At 41.9% G+C, this 15030-nt stretch overlaps 1 protein-coding gene across 1 annotated transcript in view; it reads left to right on the forward strand.

Moving 5' to 3' along the window:
• The first annotated feature begins 6111 nt into the window (after window positions 1-6111).
• Window positions 6112-15030, forward strand: part of LOC107185995 — a 41804-nt gene continuing 32885 nt past the window's right edge. Inside the window, exon 1 of the mRNA XM_015573782.1 lies at window positions 6112-6424. Within this exon, the coding sequence (XP_015429268.1) occupies window positions 6112-6424 (313 nt within the window). The remainder of the gene's footprint in view (window positions 6425-15030) is intronic.

The following is a 15030-nucleotide window of genomic DNA, read 5'->3' on the forward strand; positions in this document are numbered from 1 at the left end:
CAAGAAAGTAAGACACCGAGCGTTACCCTGCCCCGCTTTAATTAAATCCCCCGCTCGGTCTGTGCGTTCCGCGCGTGTGTACTCCCGCGAGACGCTGTTCCGCGTCAAATTACGTCAGGGGACGCGCGCGCACGCGGCGGGAATACCGTCACGCGGAAAGCATCGACCATTTCCAGGTCTCTCGTGTGCGCTGGTAACGGGCAAATTGCTAAATCCGAAACTTTCACTCGTCTCTCGACGTTATATCGCGTGTACCAGCTGCGAAAAAGCTTCGTTCTCTCTCTCTCTTTCTCTCTCCCTGTGCGTGTGTGTGTCTCCTTTCGTCGCTCGATAGGGTTAGTCTAGAAGAGATGGACCGGAATTATATTTCTCTAACTACAGTAATGTCTCGATGAGTGCGGCGTACTTGGGTCTACTTTGGAGCATTCGTGGCAAGGCGGAAAGATTTTCAGCCCCTCATAAATTTCTTTTTTTACACGAAGTCCTGGCTCTGCTTAGCTTCCGTTTAATCTGTTTTGATTGATTCCGCAAGGGGACTCCCCCAGTGGTGGGAATAACGCCGTCGCTCGTGTCGCTTTCATCGAGGAATCACTGTATACGTCAAAGACGCCACCTGTTAATATTGTTTTGTTTTAATGGAAGTTATTTAGGACGTCCGTAAACCTGGTATCGAAGTTTCAGCAAATTTGGAAGAAATTTATCATTTTAATTTGTGGTAGGGGCAAGAATTTCCTTACCTAGTCATAAACAATAGAATCACTTTGTTGTATGAGCAGATGGTTGCGCAATCTTCATGAACTAAGTTACAATGACATGTAGGTTTAATTTTAACCTTAAACAATGGGGTTAAAAACAACCACAATGGCGTAAATACAGACGCCTCTCGATTATCGTCTGGCTTGTTCTACACGATTATTGTCCACGCGTTATCCCCACTACTGGAAGGGGGGTGCGTGGAACCTGTAAAGTGCATACTTTGTTGACCCTCCGTTTTTGTTGCCGAGGCTCTGGTTTCGAGAAAAAAAAACGAATTTTCAAGGGTCTGAAGAATTTCTCCCCTATATGATTATTGTCCTGGCGCGGACCCGAGTTCGGGACGATAATCGAGAGGAGTCTGTGCATAGTCTATCTATACCATACGTCCCGGGACAGATGGACCACATACAGGGTGTCTCAGCTAACTTGATCACCTCGAATAATAACTTAACGGTACACTTTATGAAAATTAAGCGTACTTAAGCGTTCATTCATTCTTAGCCCGTTTACACTAGGCTCCTTCCTTAAACCTCCGTTCTTCCAGTGATAATGTCACGAAAATCGCTTCGAGCGGTATGTACACATTCCAACCACCCGCCATTTGGATCGACGATTCTTCGAGTATGTCCGAACGTACAATTATAATTTCAAAATGTTCGCTTACTGGTAGCGCGGTTGCCATTTTTCCGACCTTTAACAGATGGAAAAGCACGCTCCGCATCACAATCGTGGTCGGTTGGGGTGCGTTTAATTGGTCCGTGGAACGTGACGTCCTCGTGGTAATTAATTTCTTTCGCGCTCGATGGCAATTTCGCCCCGGCGATTACGCGTGTTACAGATGACAGACGCCGCGCGCCGCGCTGTACCGATTACACACACCGGTCCCAGCGATACCAAAAAAGGGAACGTGCTGGAAAGTGAAATGGCTCGCGGGCCCGATTTCGCGAGAACGAAAGCGTTTCGAAAGTTTCGCCGATCGGACACGCTAGCTGCTCCCCCCTCTCCTTCCGCTGTAGAAAAGATCCCCCTTGTGAACAATAAATTTTGAGAAACACGCAGCGAACGTGCGCTCGTGTTTATGAAATATTCGCCCATGATTTTCGACTGTTTTTATGGAACGATGAACGGAAAGGCAATAGATTGTACCAATTCGACATAAAATGGTAATTATTAAATGATATGTATTCCTCGATAATATTCATGAATACGTAATTGGCATTTGAGGACCGTTCCTGGGTTGTTGGCCGCTCGAGAGTAAAAACAGTGTCGCCGCCCTTATTAATTTAATATTGTTTAATTAAGAATTTGACGTGGAGTGTTTACTTTTATATCTATATATACACGCAGTTTTTTAAAACATTTATCATGTGAAAGGGATATCTTTTAATTTTTATTTCATATAATGAAATTTATGTCATTTACACATTTATTTTGGGTAATCACGAACACCAAGGGTATCGTTTTCTGACTAAAAAGTTGATTTTTATAATAATTTTTCCACAATTGGATAATATAGTTTGTAGATGAACAGTTTAAGTATGATTATAAGTAATAAGCAAATTCGAGTCTGTTTTTTTTTGCTTAGGTATTCGTAATTACTCCACTCTCCCCTACTTACTTTTTATACAGTAGATATATTTCTGTTCGTTTCGATGAATTTAAAATCCGAAATTAAAAAAAAATAGTAGTACCTAATTGAACACGCGTGCTCTAATTCTCGTTCGGGGAACAAACGTCGAAGCGGAGAAGATCCCGTAGACGAATAAACGCTCTCCCATATAGCAGGGTCGCAGTTTCCGAAACAAAGGATCGTGTATGCGAGGACAGAAGCCTAACCCGAGGTCCCCGTGACAGAATACAAAACGTTTGAGCGAACCCAATCGGCATACCGAATCACGCGACACGGTACGAACAAAGAGTCCAACGCGGAGACTCGCGGTAAGTTCAAATGACGCGTCCGTCCACCTGTACGATTCTTGTCTCTGTTTTTAAACGATAGCAAAATTTTCCAGCAACATTTGTTCTTATCTATGCTAACTCCATTTTTCAAAAGAATCTAATTAATCAGTCTACGTTCGTCTCATTGGCCCAACGAAGACAAATTCACCATAAAATAAAGAAAATTCAACCGAGAACACAAGAAATATTCTTTCAAGTCCTAACTTCGAAACTTTGAAAGCTTTTTTTCTTAATGATTGTATCTCCAAATACTAACAACAGTTAACAATGTAACCGCGTTAGCTCGTGAGTGTATACACACTTTACATATACACTTTCTGTCTAAAAAAATTGGGGTCACCCAATAATTTTCTAAACTTTTTCGCGGCAATCGTAGAATTAGTATTGTCAATTTTGCAAGAAAAAAAAAGAATCCACGAACATTTAAAATTAGATATAGGACCGTGGTAGAACAGGTTCCCCTACTGTCCGCCCTAGAAGTTATGGATCAGTTTTTTCGTATCACCCTGTATACATATTTGCGGCCACCGTGGCGGCGGCTGCAGGACAATTAAACGGTCGTTACGCGGCGATTACACGAGTTCTTCCCGGGCGAAATGATCGAGGGGATTCGAAGACTGGCGAGGCTTTACCTCGTCAGTTCCACGGGGGAAAGGAGGAAAGAATAAAACAAAAAAAAAAAGAAACACAAAAACTGGTGGCCGTGTACCCATGCGTATTCATGACCGGAACCGTGGATAATGCCCTCGAGTCTCCGCACATCATATCTTACACAGCTGGAATATTAATTTCTGTCATTCGTATGCGTTGCGAGGCCGATGTTGCAGGCGGACGGGAGCCGCTGAGGAATGGTACAGGTGGCAAGTCACCTGGGGAGAACTGCACAGTCGTCTGGCTGCGGTTCTCGCGGGGCCGTTACGTACGAATGTGGATTATTAGAATTCAATTTGGATCGATTAGATGACGACGGACCCGAGTCGTGACTCGGTGAAATCCGTGGTTGATGGTTTGGAATCCTTTGTGAAGTCGTCGGGGTGTGTGATGTTGAAGTTGGGTCGAGTCGCCGCGGAAGAACTTCTTTTTTGGTTGATTCTCCGGGTGAACAGGTGTGAAACGGGTAATTTCATCCGGCTGCTGCAGAAGGATTAAGTATTAAGTCACATACGCGATCTTCATATTGTGCTTTTGTCGATTCATCGTTTTTCTGTCACTGTCGTCATTCTTGTATTGTACAATTCGAGTTTATACGTAAACGTGTTATAGCCACCCTGTGATTAATGAGTGGACAATGATTTCTGAAAAAAAAGGAAAAGGAAAGGTGTCACGCGGAATTTTTGAAAATGCAAATTTACGAATTCAAGTAACTTCCAAGAGGAATTACAAAATAGTCAGTGTACTTTGACAGATTTTAGGTACAACATATGGCACTCTTCTTGTTTCTATTCTCACGGTTTCGGTCTTGCTTGTACCGTTAACCGTCTATTTTTGTCACATAAACACTGTTGAAAAGTCTCAGAGAGACTTTGTTTGAATAATTTTACTCTTTGTTGCATATTCTTAGAGACGTTTATGAAGGTGGTGTCTAAAATCACTAAAAGTTGTCTTCATGATGCAATATGTATATTGTAAAACATGGTTGAGTGGAAAAATGGAAGATATAGGTGCTTGAATTTTTTTTATTTTATGAGGTCTTCAACAAAATATCGACATTGTTCAAGGAGTTTGACGTGGAGTCTCGCAGACTGCCAAATTCACCAAAAACCACTTATAAGATACCAGTTAACTTTAACAGTTTTAAGTCTGCTATGAGCGTGAACGTTCTTTTCCTTCACTTTATTCGACGAATTTCCCAAACTTTTTCTTAAAAATCCCCCAAAAAATTAAATTTCTTTTACAACCGGGAACAGAAATTTTTCTTCTCTTTTCCACTTATTTGTAAATGTTCTTTCCATTTCAGTGCTTTGAAGTAATTTAAAATATTAATCATTCAAATGAAATTGGTAAAATTGATAAAAAGCATAAAGCGCCATATGGAGCCCCAGTTAGATACGACACCAAACGCTTGAGCTACCTTAACGCAAAACTATCTTGTTTCGCGTAGATCGGTACACCTTCGGTCGTTTTTGGGATCGATTCTCGGGGCGGTTCCGTATATCAGTTAGTCCTGATTTACGATAGGTGTGTGCCGTCGTCGCGTGTCAACCACCGTGTTCCCAAGAACAATCCTTAACCGACCGCGGAACCAGACTCATTCCATCGCTTCGTGGCCGTTTCTTTACTTCTTCCTTTTTTTTCCCGCGCGCGCGCGCAGGGCCGCCTCCTCGTCTGAAAGACAAACACCGGTGGCGACACAGCGGTACGCCACGGGAGATAATCATCGTCATAAATTCATCATCATCACCATCATCGTCAAGCCGCTCTATGGAGTATAATCACTCGTTAACGGAGAGGCGCAGACTATGCCGCCGCCGGCGAATCACTGTCAAGGCTGCCACGCTTCGCGGAATAACGAATTCCTGCCGCAGAAAAGGGCCGCCCGACAATTCCACACCTCCCCCCCCACCCTTCGTCTCTGATACCATTTCGGCCTGTGGACCGATATTTCTTTTTATCGAGTGGGAATGAATTCACTGTTAACCGTTTACAGTAAATCCTCGATGAGTGTTCGAAGGCTTCTCGGCATTGAACATTAAATATTTCATAAACTAAGGGCCATATGCGGCTGAAACAGATATCATTGTCTTCGGAATTCCTAGCTCTATCACTGTGCTAAATCTCATTCAAAAAAAAGCGTTACACCTGAGAACCTTTCCTTGTCAATTCCAAGGAGCCTTGGAATACTCATCGAGGATTTACTGCAACGTTCAGCGTGGCGTATTCGCGACATCTAGAAAATCATATTTTCAGGGGTATTGTCGTGGAAATACAGATGTGGCGCACGTGTCGGGAGCATATTTGAGCTAACTAATCGCAAGAAATCATTATTTTTCCCAGGAGAGGGGTAAACAACTTTCGTTACCCACGCAAATGTTTATCAGAACAATGTTCCTGGATTTCTGGAATATCAAGTTTGGTAGAATATCGAAAAATGAGGTGTTTCCTTCATAAGTATTATAAAATGTTACGATGTCCTTGATACAATTTATATATTCGCCTAAATGTAAAGTAAAACAGAATTACCTCCACGTTTAACGTGTCCAACGTGTGTGTTGTAGATTAAATGTAACTAACCCCGTTCTTTCCTCTGTTTCAGGCACGGAACCTATACAACCGGGCCGGTGTAACGCGTGAAAATCTCGTCCATCCTCGTTGTTCGTCGTCGAAGTCCGCGACAAATCCAGGGTGTCTATATGAGACCGTGAAAAGGCTCCTAGACGAGACGGCGGTCTTGCGACGATGTCGTCGAGTGGTGAATTCTCGACGTTGTCGAGCGGTGAGGTGACCGGTACAGGGGATGATTCGTTGCCGAGTTCCCGCGAGGCGACCGCGGAGGCGGCGAGCTCTGGGGGCGGTTTCATGCCACTGCGTGAGTTCCTGGACAGATTCTCGTTGCCCAGGGTGGTCAGGGTGGAAGGAGCCGGTGGACGACCGATACTGTTGTACAAGCAACAGCAACGATCGCTCAGAGTCACGGCCACCCTGCTGATGCACCGTTATCGTCACGACGTTAAAGTTGGACCGGAGATCGTGATCCCGGAAGGGTACCCCGGTGAGTTCCTCTGTCTGTTCGCAATTTCGAATTTTCGTCGCCTAGAACGGTAAAAAGATGTGTTTTCGCGTTTCAGGCAGATTCGATTGATCGATTTGTTTGTTTCTTGCATAGACATAGAAATATAGACTGCAGGTTTCTTTCATAGACATAGAAATATATATTGCGCATCTCTCTGAAATGGGCATCAACAGTTTAGAAAGAGGTAGATATCTTTCGGGGGATTGGGCATCTCTTTTTAAATCTAAGTAGTGGGGGGTGAGGTTTTGGGGGTCTGGGTTTTTATTGGTTGACTCAGCTATGTTAGAAGAAGATAGCATGTCCTTTTAAAGTAATCCATCTACTTTTAAAGTTGGAACGCTGCGCCGACCCACCATTACGCGCAGTCTATATTTCTGTCTATGGTATCTTGCTAAAAAAAAAGAAACGAGAGCGATCTTAACCGTTAAAACGCCGACAGCGATCGGTTATGGATCTTCGAAATTTGTTTCATTCAATTATACAAATAGAAAACAGTTTTTGATCACAGACCATGGTTTCTTCGTGTATATACCACCGGACGTGGTTATTGCTTTTGAAAAAGGTCTTTCGTTTTTGGTACACGAGGATACCGTGCTGGCAAAAATTTCACGCGTATTTAAACGAATGTCACGTACTCTTTTTAAAGAAAGGATATTTTTCCTTGAATTAGTACAAAAGAGTGCAGATCGACGAAGGACACCGGCGTCTTTTGGTTCTCGCTTACGATAATAAGTGTTTTGTGCCACCAGAAGAACGGTGTTCGCCTGTGTATATGCCGTCGCGCTTGTCATTCACGAGTCCAGCTCTTGCTCCCAGCATTGAAGTCTCTCCGGACCGACTTGGAGACTTCAACGCTTGGAGGAGTAGCGAACGGATGCTTCATGAATGAAACCAAGTTTAAAATGTTCGACTCTATACACATCTTGGTGCCAGCAGCAATTACTCCTGAGCTATTATTACACAAAACAGTTTCGATTTTATTTAAATAATTTTAATCGTATTGATAGTATCTTATATTATCGGAGACTGTTTCCTTTCTGGATACAGTTGGAACGGAATATCTGTGCAGGCTGTATAATCAACTATTTTCTTATTCTGTTTTTATTCTATTTTTATTCTATATTTATGCAAGTAATTTCAATTACATAGATAGTGTCTTACTTTATGGGATACTGCTTCCTTTCTGGACTTCCTTTCTGACTATTTTCTTATTCTATTGCAAAAGGTGCCTCCGCACCGGATAGGCCAAACCCACATACATATACCTCCTTTTCTGTTACAATAAAGAAAATCGTTAAATACTTAATAATTGAAGAGAAAACAATTTTTAATTAGAAAACATGACAACTATCCTCGGTCTTCCGTAATGAAATTACGGATTTCAGATTTTTTATTTTACAATTACTAAAATTCTACAGACATTTCCGTCGGAATTTATGTTAACTTAATTGCTTATGTACTTTATATTACACTGTACTAAGCTATATTGTATTATATATTACACGTATTAATATAATTACACAATTTAACTTAGCATACATTCAACGCTGGTAGTTCTAGTTTTAAGATCGCCCAGAACGGGGATTACAAAATTCATTCGCGTCAATTTCCGTGGGCCTCGTAATCTCAATCGTCTATCGACAACGAAAGACTTCTCGTTATCCGCGCGGGATCTGTAAACAGAGAGAAAGAGCCGATACGAGATTTCTATCGTTCGCGAATCGCAATGTCGTTCAGTTATTCGGGACAGCTGGAACGTTTCCCTTCCCGCCGGGGCCGATAAATCAAGTCAAGGAGAACCGTCAAAACCAGGCCTGGGTAGAGAAAAAGCGAAAGCCAATAGCCATGCGGCGCGGTCCAGAAATTCATTAAATCGCGGCGCGGCGAGCCGGTGGCGCTTAATGGACCGCGAGGTATCCATAACTGCATAGAATTGACCGTGCCTTGGCGTGTGTATGTGTGTGTATGCAGTGTCGATATATCGATCACGTCGACGGCGATGATCGATCGAGCGCGCGCGCGTAATCCTATCGGGAATTCGATCTTGGATTAAAGGGAACTCTGCAGCTGCTGGCACAAGATCGCGGCCACGAAAGCCGGCCGATTAATAAACTGTTCCTTTGATCGATGAAAAGGTTCGGGGTTTCCATCCTTTTACATTTTTTGTTTGTTCTTTATCTTTCGACTGGTCGGCGGGCTTCGTTTTTTTTTTTTTGGGTATATTTGACGGTGACTACGAGAGATAGTTTTGCACGAGTGTTATTCTTTCGTTCACTTTGTTACCGATCGCGATAAGGAAGGATAGTTTAAATAACCGATAATTTCAATTGTTCAAGTAGTTCACTGGTGTGTTACGTTCGTATGATTTTGTCGACACTGCGTATGTGGTTAACCCTTTTCACTCTAAGACTGTTTTATTGTGAATTACTCCAGTCGAAATCTTAAGGTATGTACCTAGGTTTAAACTCAAATTCCTAAGTGTACTTTTGAGTTAAACGTAGTATTAACAGTAATTTTTATTTATTTTTTGGATTTAGCGAACAAATTAATCAAATTTCCATAAAAATCTAGTCGATGATTGGATAACGAACATTTTATTAGAACGGATTATGTTCGTTAACCGATCACTCACTGCACAGGGTATTAATTAAATTTTGGAACACTTTCACATGGGTGGATTCTATGTGCCGACCCTAAGATGGAAATAAAAAAATTGTACCAAATGAATTGTTAAATTGTAGAAAAATTCTTTTAACACTTTGACTGCACGTCACCCAAATGTGGGTGATACGTACATTGCAAAGAATCTGGATTATCTAAATATTGTTATAAAAATGTTGCGTAAAATTAAGATCGCAGTATAATTTAAAACAAGACCAACAGCATCTATTAACTATACGCATATATTTTCGATGATTTACGACTTAAAAATCGAGATAAAGTGTGTCTGGCTACGTACGACCATTTCCACTGTGGCAGTCAATGTGTTAATGTTAGAGGTGACAGTTACAGGGACATTAGGATCGCTCGCAGATTCTAATTAATCATCAAGTACTTCGTCATATTTAATTTAAAGAACTATTTTTTTTTTAAGGAAGGAGAATGTTAAATAGTATTATGCTCCAAACTCTGATGATTGTTACGTTAAACAACACGTAAATTCATTAAACGAGGTTCCGCTACAATCTTTAGGTAATAGTAATTGGGACATTTATCCTCCCCCCGTTTTACTAACAGATACAGCAATTCCTCGATGAATGCGTCACGAACAACAGCGTTATTCCTACCACTGGGAGGATCCCCTTCTGGAATCAATCAGAGCAGAATAATCAGAAGCTAAACCAAGCCTCTGCCTAGCTTTTGTTTATTCTGTTTTGATTGGATTCAGAAGGGAACTTTTCTACCCCAGTGGTGGGAATAACGCCGTAGTTCGTGTCGCACTCATCGAGGAATCACTGTAGTTGATCCTTCCCGAATACACGACCAACGAACAGCGACAAGAAGGCCGTCTATTATTCAGTTGAAGGTGCCGGTCGGCGGAGGTGGTCAGTGACATACGGCCAGCCGAGTAACGGCCCCCGTGCCTATCGTATTAGCATAACGCCCGGCGATACTTCTATTTTTCTTCTTTTCAATGAAAACGGTATGAATTACGTATTGCGCGAGGCCGGGTGCGCAGCGTGGGCTGAAATTACGCTGATGCCGTAACTCCGTTTGGAACGGTGCAACATTTTTGCCAGAGAACCCGAAGGGGGGGGGGAGACGACGACCAGTCTTCCTCGATCTATCTCTCTTCCGTCCCGACTTCCTTCTTAAGAAACTATTATGTACTCACAGATATGAACAAACACATGAGATATTACCATTTTATTTCGTAATTTTAAATATCCAGCTGTATGGCGACAGTAGGAACGAAAGGGTTAACGGGTTAATTCCGTCGAATAAACATTCGTCAGGTAGTTTGTCACACACTGGCCCTTGGCACGTGAATAATCGGAACCGGTTGACAGTATCGAACATTCTCGCAACCCATAGTCTCTTCATTTCCTTCTATCTGGCCGTCAATTCTGTCCTCCTTTTAATCTGCTTCTATCTGCCCTGGTCCGCTTCTACCTGGCTGTCTACCGCTTTCTTTATCCACTTCTTCATCCCCGACCCCCATACTCCCACCTAGAACTTATGCAAAGTGGACGCATAATGATCACATCTGTTCACAATGGGTCGCTAACGAAGTCCCGACTGTCTCCAATCTGGCCACAAAGATCAGCCCGCAGTGTAACAATCGCCAAGAGCGACTGGGGACCCAGACCGTCTTGCGTATAACTTCGCGAGATGGTGCACACGACTTGTTCGTTCGCCTCCACGGTCTCTGTTCCGATTCCGTGTCAAGCCGAGGCGATCGATACACCTTGAGGATTTAATTACACAAGTCGAAAGGGAGGGCTGGACGGGGAACGTCCTTAGAAAAATTGCAGATCGTCGTCGTGTTCGCCGGTGACGTACACCGAGGCGCGCAACAACCCTTAAGCGGTCAATTATGCCGGTCGGTGCGCGCGGGCATAAATCTCTTGCCGCCGCCCATTACATCCTCGTCGACAGAATAATCTTTCTGGTAATGTTAATTGATGACGAGCGGCCCCATCGACGCCCCAAAGATCGCGTTGAACAGAGTTTCAAGGGCTGCCTGGGGGTCCAGACTCAGTGAACATATCCGGGTCATTCCACGCCGAGCAGATCACTTTTGTACAGGATGTCTGGGTTCTTGCTGAAATCGAAATGTGTTAGGCTTGATCTGAAAATAGCGCGGGGTTAAGTCATCATTTTGCTGGTTTCGAGATTGTTTGCAAAATACAGTAATTACGTATTTGACGAAAACTACCATCACAACAGAACTTTTATGTCTGTAGATGTTAAAGATACGAACTTGATTCTGTTTCTATTTTGATCGTAAAGGATCGTTCCTTGGAACTGATGTTTTGTTTTTATGTGAAGTTATTTTAACGATGGAAAAATATATTGAAAATATCTTTGTGGAATACACATTTGTATAGAAATAAGTTTTTAAAAATAGTTTATCGAAATTTCGATTTTCGTTGTTTCGAAGTGTTGCTTTCCAAAGAATTTCATTTCTATCGATAAGAATTTTTAAAAACGCGTGTACTGAAAAATGATCGGTCAGTTAAATTACAGTGGATAAGGTATACGAATACTTCTGTGACTCGGTGTGAGTACTTTCTACCACCAAATAATATTCTGAGTTGTATACATGAATTCCCAAGAAAATAGTGATTCCCGTTGAGTATACGCATACTCTCATGGGGGGCACTAAAAGGATCTCCGCGTCCAAACTGCCCATAACTATCGGCCATAAATCCGAATAAAATATCGCGTAAGGAACCAGGAACCGAAAGTTGTTCACACGCCGCAATCGAATAATAAAAGCTACACTTGTAATCTCGCCGTAGAGAATTATTTATACGAATAAACGAGGGTTTCCGTTTAAAGTCATACAATCTCGGGTTTTCGCTAGGAATGGGATCAAGTTCAATATCTAGACCACAATGCCAGAGTGTATTATGACCAGTTTAACAAAAAATGACATTTTACATGTTTCCTGCATCAAATATTTCGCTCTTTCCGATGGTAAAAATTATTTCGTTCCAAGTCTAACTAAGTTTGTAATATAAGTACATAATCGTCTGAAAACAATATTAATTAAGTTCACATTTTTAAAACAGTGTAAGGTTCATCACACAGGGGGATCAATGCAATGTTCAAAATTTCTACATGTACTCAATAGTTCAAAGGTAGCGATTGTTTATAAAAATAACTCATAACTAGACTGCGAATTTTATGCATTTATAGTCTACAGGGCTCTGTGAAATACAATAAAAAACAACACTGTCATCGGATGCAACGAGCTTTCTATTTTATTCTGAACTCAATAAGATACTTAAGAGGGAAAATACATTTCTACGATTGCTCCTGTCTTTATAAAATACTTTAGAAACTTTTATTTTGCATAAAAATCCGCAGTCCTCATACTCATAACCCATTGGTTCCATCTATAATGTTTTCATGAATTATATAGCATTTTAAGGAACGCATTGGATGGATACAGATTGATTTTCTTATATCATATTATTTTTCGAAATATCAAGGTAACCTTAAGTTTTTTCAAGGTCAATGCATGATTTTTTCGTCCTTCCATCGACAATAACGTGGTACTAAAAAAAAAACAGATGCATTAACCTTGAAAAAACACAAGGTCTCCTTGATATCTAAAAAAGAAAAAAACAAAAATATATTGAACCGAGATGCGTCCCTTAAAATGATACATAATTTATTAAAACGTTTTTTGATACAACCAATAAGTAACGAGTTATTTTAGATAGTAGTTCTTATCGACTCACCCTGTATGTATCGTCAAGCGTAGCTCGTTGTCGGGCGGAAGTGCGCCCTCGCTACCATCCCAGCCGACATAACCCGTTGATTTACAACCAGAAGTACACCGAGTCGTCGTCGTCGTCGTTGCACACGGGGATTTTCCAATGCGGCTCCTTGGTCGGCAGCGAGCGTGTTCGGATTTGCATAAATCACGGAAACGCGGGGGAGCTGCGAAATCGAAAGTTTCAAGCATCGCTGTTGGCCGATAGGTATTAAGGGGGTGTATATTCCCGTACACTTGTATATGTATACTGTTTACGATCGAAAAAGTCGAGGCTGGTGGAGCAGGGGAAGAGTTTCTTGGTTCCTCAGAGACCATCGAACGCAGCGGCGGCGAACCGGCGATTTATGGTGGACCAACCGGTGGAATTTCTTGTTTTATTTATGGCTACAATGCTCGGCCAGAGGATCGTCAGGAAAATATTTTTATTCCCGCCCGCCTTGGTTCTTCACACCTGGTCCATCTCTACCGTGGAATCAAATCCTCGCCTTCAGGGGTTGATCCGCGCGAACCTTGCGTTCGATGGTGTTCTTCGATTAAGATGTAGATTGATTAACTAAATTTTTTTGGAAAATGGAGTTAGGACTGTTAGGAACTCGGTCGACGAACTGGTAGGAGGCTCTTCCCCTACGCCGTAATGTCGTTCTTGCGTGGGTTGAATTTTGCGGTTCAATACATCGTATCATCGATGTTTAAAAACTTGATCAAGGTAAAATATGTTATATCTGTTTTCTGAGTTCGATAGTTTTATTATTGTAAAGGGTAAAGTAGAATACTCTTTGGCGTGCAGCTAATGGAATAAAATGGCAGCAGTACACTTTGTGAGGTTTTACGAGATTGGGAACTATTCTTCGGCATTCTGGCAATGAATAGTAACTATTCTGTTTTACTGGCTTTAAATATTCCGTGAGATTAGAAGCAGAGAAAGTGGCAGTATCTCTCGAAGAAAAATTTTACAGATACTGCCAGGTCCATTAAGATCTACTTAACGCCCTCAGTTTATAAGGTTCCTAACACAGAAAAGGATCGGAGAGTAGACCTTATAATCGTTCAGGATCGCGTTAATTGCTGTTTACTTACGATTCGCATTAGTTGCTTTCCCGACTATCTGTGAGACCCTAAGTACGTTTGCGTTTCTTCGATTTCCGTGCAGGGGAATGGAAGGATAGACGTGGAAGAGGAGGAGAGGCTTAATGCCATGAGGTATGAAGCTTTCAGGGACTATCTGAACTCTCGATAGGTTTGAATTATGATACAGTCGATTTCTTTCGCATCCACGCATTAGAACATTGCTTTGCAATCATCGCCTATTATTTAATGTTTTTTTTTCCATAATATCGAAATTCCAATCCCTCGACCAATTAATTTCCATTCATTTAACTCTCGAACAGACAATACATAGTGGGAATAATACATATAATTCACAAAGCAGTAATATTCTCTAAATCCAGGATTCTCTGCTCCTATATTCTTGCGAAACGTGATCAAGGTATTTTTATACAAATTGTATGCACCAGAAAGATGTCATATATCACCAGAATCTGTTCTTACCTAATCAGTGAATGTTTAAAAAAATGTTGCACTTCTACGGGCCAAGTTTCAAGGTTAACGATTAAATAAACATTTATTTTCTTCCATAACTGCTTGAAACGATTGAAGACAAGAGGGTCTTTATTAAAATTCTTACTTTACCGTCTTTACCATGCTATACCGATGAACTCACGGAGTTCTCCAACGTTCGAAGCTATTTCTGGCTCTTCCAGAAGTGGTATTTCGTATTTTTTTCTTTCAAGATTCCAATCGCCATCTACCAACACGGTAGCTTAACCGTCGTTGAACGCGTAATAGGGAGGAACGTGGGCCGTGAAAAAAAAAATCCCGAACACCACACATAATCCACGAGCGAAATACGGGGCGAGAGATCGAGAGTTGTATAGCGATTACAGTCCAAGTGTACCCCACGTGCATATTCCGTGTTTTCCAAATCAGCCGTTTCCGCGCTGGATCCGTCTCGAGAGGGTAGCAATTTGGAGGTTAACAGGATACCTGGCTGGGATTCCTGGTTCCGCCACGGGAAGAAAATCGCCTCCGATTCTTTACTCGGCGGAACACGTGATATTAGATCGGTAGCGAGCGG

This window comes from Dufourea novaeangliae, unplaced genomic scaffold (genome assembly GCF_001272555.1).
Source record: "Dufourea novaeangliae isolate 0120121106 unplaced genomic scaffold, ASM127255v1 scaffold54, whole genome shotgun sequence".
In the NCBI taxonomy this organism is placed as follows: Eukaryota; Metazoa; Arthropoda; class Insecta; order Hymenoptera; family Halictidae; genus Dufourea; species Dufourea novaeangliae.